This window comes from Mus pahari, chromosome 14 (assembly GCF_900095145.1).
Source record: "Mus pahari chromosome 14, PAHARI_EIJ_v1.1, whole genome shotgun sequence".
NCBI lineage: Eukaryota > Metazoa > Chordata > Mammalia > Rodentia > Muridae > Mus > Mus pahari.
The window spans coordinates 83,395,402-83,402,976 of NC_034603.1; the positions used below are offsets into that span (position 1 = coordinate 83,395,402).

The 7,575-nt window shown below is 55.9% G+C and overlaps 1 protein-coding gene across 1 annotated transcript in view; it reads right to left on the reverse strand.

Annotated features, from left to right (window-relative positions):
• Positions 1-6,783, reverse strand: part of Evpl (envoplakin) — a 17,436-nt gene extending 10,653 nt beyond the window's left edge. The window contains exons 1-9 of the mRNA XM_021213365.2: positions 6,621-6,783; positions 3,677-3,776; positions 3,136-3,290; positions 2,924-3,050; positions 2,186-2,311; positions 1,892-1,930; positions 1,613-1,774; positions 1,417-1,524; positions 1,213-1,308 (exon numbers count right to left, since the gene is read on the reverse strand). Of these exons, the coding sequence (XP_021069024.1) occupies positions 1,213-1,308; positions 1,417-1,524; positions 1,613-1,774; positions 1,892-1,930; positions 2,186-2,311; positions 2,924-3,050; positions 3,136-3,290; positions 3,677-3,776; positions 6,621-6,718 (1,011 nt within the window). The 5' untranslated portion in view covers positions 6,719-6,783. The remainder of the gene's footprint in view (positions 1-1,212; positions 1,309-1,416; positions 1,525-1,612; positions 1,775-1,891; positions 1,931-2,185; positions 2,312-2,923; positions 3,051-3,135; positions 3,291-3,676; positions 3,777-6,620) is intronic.
• Positions 6,784-7,575: the final 792 nt, after the last annotated feature.

Consider the following 7,575-nt stretch of genomic DNA (forward strand, 5'->3'; position numbering starts at 1 on the left):
AACCATCCATAACAAGATCTGATTCCCTCTTCTGGAGTGTCTGAAGACAGCTACAGTGTACTTACATATAATAAATAAATAAATCTTTAAAAAAAAAATAGCTGGGGATGGACCAGGCTAAAGTCATACTAGAATAAACTTCAAGTCTGGTTCAGCCCAGGTCAGCTACACTCAAACCAGCTTTAAACAACAACAACAACAACAACAACAACAACAGAACAAAACAGATTAAATCTCAACCAGTTAAGCAAAGACCAGCTACATCTACCCAGACCGTGGGACCTTTTTAAAGGGGGGTGTCCACACATGGGACATTCTTGGTTCACTGAAAATAGCTTTCAGTGTCATACTAATATGCTGGCTTTTGTACTTAAGGGTCTGGTGCACGCCAGTCAGATCTAGTACTGAGCTATAATACCGCTATTTTATCTTCTTCTTTGCAATAGGCTCTTACTAAGTAGCCCAGGCTGGCCTCAAGCTTCTCATCCTGCTCTTTGTGCCCCAGGTGCTAGGACATGTGTATGCCCTTCTAGCCACCGTTACCACACGGGACCCCATCTGTTGTGGTTTTTATTATTAGGTTTTTTTTGTTTTGCTTTGTTTTGTTTTTTTGAGATGAGGGTCTCACTATAGTCTTGGCTGGCCTTGAATTTGCTAGGTAGACCAGGCCATCCTCGAACTCATACAGATCCCCCCATTTCTGGCCTCCCCAGGCACCCATACTCGTGTGACATATTCACACACAGACATACACATGTACACATAGCTTAAAATAAAATAATAAAAGAAAAAGAAAAAGAACTCAGGGGCAGGAGATGCAATTTAGTTTGCAGGGTTTATAGAGAGGCCCTGGGTTCAATTCCCAGCACCACATAAAAAGGCATGGCGGCACACGCCTTAAGGCCAGCACTTAGGAGGGTCGGAAGTTCACGGTCATCCTCAACTACATCCTGAGTTTGAGATAAACCTGGGTTACATGAGACTCTGTGTCAAATTAATAAATTAATTTTAAAAATTAGAAAAATAACCCCACTTGCTAGGGGTGAGACCGCCCGGCTGAGAAGGTCACTCTTGATACTACTCCCCCACAGGGACTTAGACATAAAGCCTCAGCTCTGCCTTTTCAGCACCCCTCAGGTGCTCCATTGCCCTCGAACCCTGCCCCCCCACTCCTCCGCAGCCCCCACCCTGGGTCCCCCGCCACAGGCTCACCTTACGGTAGTCCTCCACACGTTGCAGCTGGCTCTCCTGACAGATGCAGAGGTTTAGGAAATTCTGCCACTCCATCTTGAGGGCCTCCTGGTGGACCTGGAGCACATCAGGGTGAACCCTGAAATCCCGCTGCACCCACCAGCCCCCTATGCTGTTTGGGGAGCACAGGGTAAGGGGGTGGGGCGGAGGGGCGGGACACCACACCTGGATGGGCCCCACGGCCGGGTGCCCAAGCTCCACCATGCGATCTGCATCGTCCTCCAGCTGGTTTATGCTTCGCTCCTGGGCCAGCAGTTCATGCTGCTTGAAGTGCTAGGGACGATTGAAGCAGGGACGGCCATGAGCAAGAAGATGGCCCGAGACACCTCCCCCCCCAGCTGCCCCGGCCTGTCCCACAGACCTCATACTCTCGCCTCACGCCGGCGGGGTCCGGCATGAGGTCACTCCAATCCTGCTGCAGGATGCGGCCTTGTTGATCGGCCAGGGCGCTCAGCTGCCTCGTGCAGCCTTGCAGGTGTGTATACAGGCTACCCAGACTCTGTCGGCGCCATGAAGCCGCCTTCTGTGCTCAGGAGAGAAGGGGGTGGCAGGCCACAGTGTCAGGGCCCACAGCTAGTGACGCCGGGGAAGGCTTGAGGCAAAGAGGTCCCACCAACAGCAGTACCCGGCCCCAGCTCACCAGCAGGTCACGGTATTGGTTCCTAATGGAGTTTGCATCCTGCCTCAGACAAATAGAGAAACGGGGTTTAGTGTGACGGCTCCCCACATACAGGCTGACCCCCACCAACATCGCTCCCCCCTTTTTTCCTTTCCCCCTTCCCTTTCTCCCTCTTGCTCTGGCACCCCCGTGTGTGCCAGCTCCGCCGCATCCCGCATCAATCCCCTTTAACTCTCCCTTTACGGCCAGAGTATCTAGCCTGATTATGACGGGAGGAAGGGGGATCCACACCAGGCCGGACAGGGATGCACCCACCGGTCCCACCAGCGTCCGCAGCTGCTGCCCGTAAGCCTCGATTTCTCTCTGCAGGATGTTGTGCTCGGCCACCTGCTGTTCCAGCTCTGCCATCCCAGGCCCATAGTGGCCCTCACGGACCAGATTCTGCAGAAGAGCCAGGTCCTCAGTCTTACCAGAAAGGTCTGCGTCCTGCAGCCCAGAAAACCCTTCCCACCCCACCCCACCCCCACAGCCACCTGTGCCCTCCCCACAGCAGGAGAGGCAGAGTGGACAGACCAGTAAGCAGCTGTTCTCCATCGTGGGGACATGACTGTTCTCACGCGGCCATCAGGACTAAGGCTCTGAGTCCCATTGGTTCTCAGGATTCAGGCCTCACACTACACTCTTGTGCTATCTGTAGCCCAAGCCTCAGCAACTGCTGCCTGGATGTGTCCAGACAGACCCAGGACCTGCCCCTGCCCATGGTCCCTGGTTGCCATCACAATGCATCAAACACCACTGCTTGGTGTCCTGTGACTTGGTATGTCCACTGTCCACCCAACCTCAGTTCCCCCAGTGGCAGCCTCTTGCCTTTCCAAGAGGTCTCTATGATCCAGCTAAGCCCTTCCAGCCCTCAGTGCCTTCTGCAGGAAGCCTCCCCTAGGCGATCCCTGAGCTACCCCCAGATCCAAAGTTAAAGCTAGACACCATTCCGCCCTGCTCTGACGGCACGGGGTGTGGCTCTTGAGAACGCATCCTCGGATGGCCGCCCCTGACCTGTTTCTGCTCCAACACACGCGCCCAGTCGACCCTGGGCCCCACATCTGGCGGCAGTACCATCTTCTCATACAGAGCACGGTACTCCGAGCACTCCTGGGTCACCCGCTCATGCAGCTGCTTGATGCTGCCAAGGAAGAGCCGCCGGGTCAGAGCTGGGCTGCGTTCTCCCGGGATCCCCCACACCTCCACGGTGAGACCAGCTCACTCACTCTTTCTCGATCTCCTCAGCCTGTGGGTGCTTGAGCCGCCGCGCCTTGTCTACATCCAGGAAGAGGTCCTTGAGGAGTACCTCTGCTTCCTTCAGGTTGCGGCCAGTCTCCTGCTGGTGCTGTAGAGCCTGGTTCTGCTCGCCATTCTGCCGATCCTGGTGAGACATGACCCAGGTGCAGGGCTCAGAGGCTCACAACTTCCCCAATGTTCTTGCTGACCTGCCCCTGCTGGACTGAGCCCTCCCCACCAGGCCCTGGGGCTGGCTGTACCAACCCACCTTGGGGATCACCAAGCAGAAGGCTAGGGCATCCGTATAGCAGGTGACAAGGACACCTAAGTCAGATAGCAAAATGTCCCTCTATTTGACTCCCAAAGCAGGGAGCAGGGTGCAGAAGGAAAGCCGTCCCTTCAGCTGTGGTGGGCTGTGGACAGATGAGTACTAGACTGTCTATCTCTCTTCACAGGAGCCCCTCTGGGGACTCTCTGGCGTTGACCCTGGGTCCCCATTCCCCTCCCATCCCGTCATGACAGATTCCTTACCTGTTGCAGCTTCTTCTGCGTCTCCAAAATGTCCCTTTCCACCTGGTCAGCGTTGGCTTGCATGCGGGAGATGAGCAGAGCCAGTTCCTGGGTCGCAGCCCTGGTGGATTGTCCGGGCCAGAGGACAGCAATTATGGAAAGGCCCTCTGTGCCAGCCATGTGGGACCCACTCCCCCATTCCCCACCCCGACCTTCCACAGAGAAAAGCCCCTGGTCTGAGCTCTGAGAGGCTCAGTCTTAGATGGAGGATGAGGGTACTGTCCCCTGTAGAGGGTTTAGAAGGTGAGAGTCTAGGACTCTGTGTGGCTACAAAGCACGTATACCTCAGGTCCTCCAAGACCTGCCCAACGCCTGCCCGCTTCCTGAGGTGGTGGCAGGTGGCCCAGAGAGAAAGGGTTAGGACAGCCTGCCTGGCTTCAGGAGAGGCAAACTGTGCTGACTGACTGAGGGCAGGGAGTACAGGCAAATCCCCAGGCCCAGCTTCTCTCCAACCCTGCCTTGTCTGCTTCCAGCGCTCTTCTTGCCCGAGGCGCTTCAGCAGTAAGGAGATTTTAGTGACTCCCGGGAGGAACCAGGCAGAGAGAGGCCAAGAGATGGTTGGGGTGCCCCAGGACCCTCCTGCTGACTTAGGGACCCCGAAGAAGCCTGTTGCTCAGCCCTCAAGCTTCTTGTCCATACAGCTTTCAGAGGTCCTACTGTGTGCCTGCGTTCTGGGGGTGCGTGAATCAGGCAGACTTGAATAGGCATCCATCCCTGTGAACACAACACCCTGCAGGAGTCACACTCTCTCCGAGCCACAGGCAAGTGTGAGCGCCAGTTAAGAGTTCTGTCTGACCAAGTCTGTGGCCGCGATGGGTCTGGTCCTTCTTATGAGTACTCAGTACATAGCCAAGGTTGGCTCAGCTCGGTCATCCTGCCTCCTCCTCCTCCTGAGGTATTGAGTCCATAGGTATATGCTACAACATCTAGGTTTACTTATTTAATTTCTTTTTTTTTTTTAATCTTAAAAAGACAAACAACATAGGGCAGTAGTGATGCCCACCTTTTATCCCAGCACTCGGGAGGCAGAGGCAGGTGGATTTCTGAGTTCGAGGCCAACCTGGTCTACAGAGTGAGTTCTAGGACAGCCAAGGCTACACAGAGAAACCCTGTCTCAAACAAACAAACAAAATAAAAAAATACCCTCCCCTCCCACAAACAAGAAGAAACCACAACAACCAAGTCTTAATCTATAGCCCAGGCTAGCCTGGAACACATCGTGTTGCTGAGGCTGGACTACCAAGTTCTGGAATTACTGGTGTGAGACATGGGGTTTTTAATATTTTCAGCTCAGGTTTTGTCCTGCTCCCATGAGACAGGATCTCACTATGGACCCTTGTCTAGCTCAATCTCACTATATAGGCCAGGCTAGCCTCAAATTCATAGAGATTGCCTGGCTGAGCCTTGAGTGTGAGGATTAAAGTTGGCCTGTGCCACCATGTCTGGCCCTGAGCACAGAGGTCTCCTAGGTACTTAAAGAATTAAGCCATGGGAAGCACCCAGCTCAGGGCCTGGGACTCAGCACCCAGTATGTATCATTTTATTTTTATGTGTACGGATGTTTTGCCTAAATGTGGTCTGTGTATCATGTGTATGCCTGATGCCAGTGAGACCAGGACAGGATTCCCTGGACCTGAAGTTATAGACAGCTGCGAATGTAGAAGCTGAGAACTGAACGGAGGTCCTCTGGAATAGCCAGTGCTCTTAACCACTAAGCCATCTCTCCAGGCCCCAACCTCACTAATGGCCCTAGCTGGCCTAGCCTCCAACACACAGATCCGCTAGTCTCTGCCTCTGGAGTGCTGAGATTAAAGGCACCGCGTTAAGTTTTATTGTACGGAAGCGAACACCTTCAAGGTAGGGATGCCAGCGATTCCCTTGCAGGGCATTCCCAGAGGCTAGGGCAGTCCGGGCATACCACGGGTGCGCAAGAAAGAAGAGCTCAAGGAGTTGACACCTCTGAGGGGACCAAGGAGCCCTCAGCAGGACGTGTGAATGAAGTTACAGGTGTCAGGGACTGGAGACCAGGAGGCTTCTGGGACTCGAGGGAGACTCGAGGGAGAGCCCAGCCGCAGGTTGGGCCTCCTGACAGAGATGCTTCCGCTGGGAGCTATGCACCCCACCCTGGGCTGGGCTCAGTGCCTCAGGGAGACAGGTCACCCCAGTGAGAGTCTCGAGCACTGTCTTTCCTGTTGGCCCAGATGCCCAGCCTCTGGGTTGGCACCCTGATCCCTGTCGAGGTAATGGGTACCTGGATCTCAGCCTTTCATCTACACTCTTATCTTGACACCTCTGCACCCCGACCGACACCTGAATCCAGGCAGGCTGCCACCTTCTAGAGAGGGCTTGGGGCCAGTGAGTGGGATGAACGCGGTCGGGTCTCTCTGCAGAGAGCCACTGACCAGAGCATGGTACCACCACCTCCTCTTACCCCCATGAGAAAGGCCTCCTGACTCTTGAAGGAGACAGACAGGACCCAGGGTTGGGACCCGGGGGAAAGTGGTTTAGGTGGGGTGTACTCCAGCTCAGAAAGCCCTCTCTTGAGCCTCTTACGCCTGCCCACCCTGAATCCACACTCGCTCCAAGACTTAGCCAATCCAAGTGTACCATCAGGGTTGCATGCCAAACAGAGCCAGATTCTGCTGTTTCCAGTCACCTCATCCAGCACCTCTGAAAGGGCACCTTCCCCCGTGTCCCCCACATCCCTCATCCTCAGGAGAATGTGGGTGGCAGCAGGCTATCCATCCCTTGCTCAACCTGGGCCACAGGCAGGAGGGAGGCCCTTGGGCCCTTGGCCTCCGGACACCAAATGCCAGAACTGGGCTCTGTCGCCAACAGGTAGTTGGAACATACCTGGGCCCTGCACCACCCTGATCCCCGCACCGCTACCCAGGGCCCCGCTCACCGACTGTGCTTGTTGGGGGAGCCCTTGGGGGACCCCTTGGCTGGGGAGCCCTTGGGGGACCCCTTCCCCTGAGAGCCTTTGCTCAGCCCCTTGAACATGGTGGTGAAGCAGGTGCCGGCTCAGGCTGGGCTCTCCTGGGAGGAGGGCGGGAAGGCGACTTGCGTCCTCGCTGGCTACTAGCCGGGCTCTGGGGAGGTGGGGCGGCGGTCGGGGAAGGCAGTTTCTGGGAGGCTCCTCCCTGCAGGTGCGGTGTCTCTGCCAGGCCCGGCCCGCGCATGCCCCAGCGCCCGCCCCGACGTGCGCGGTCAGCTCCTGCACAACCAGTCTGGGAGGAGAGGGCACAGCCCAGGGGCGGGGCGCCCGCGCGACTCCCACGGAGGTTTGGACTTGTTACACCCACATGCCCAGCCAGAGAGCAGGGATCCCACCCAGGTGGGGAAGTGGACAGGCTGGAGCCCCGCGAGACAGACTGACTCAAGCACTTGTTCAGGTCCTGGCTCCGCGGGTCCTAGAGCCGGGGTTAGCCAACCTCTAAGGCCCTTGCACAGAGGTCCACTATCAACCGGGCCCCCACCCATAGCTCGGCCTGCCAGGAGAGGTGGATAGGCGGGGCCACCCCAGGCCTTGCTCTGTCTCCCACGGAGCAGCTAGAAGACATTCACATCAGACAGCTAACATTTTTGTTGTTGTTCTTTAGAACTTGAGAGAGGCTTTTGCTCTGTAGCCCAAGCTGGCAACCAACGATCCCGCCTCAGCCTCCCAAGTGCTGTGATTACAGGCGTGAACCACAACTGCTCTCTCAAACCTAATATTTTTAAAATGTGGGTGCCACCCAGCTGGTTCTCCATGTTCAGATAGGACCCTCAGAAGATACTCAGGCGAGCTTCTGAGAGGCCAGGCTACCCAACACATACCTTCTCCAGTCCCGACCAGAATTGATCAGCCCAGGCTACCC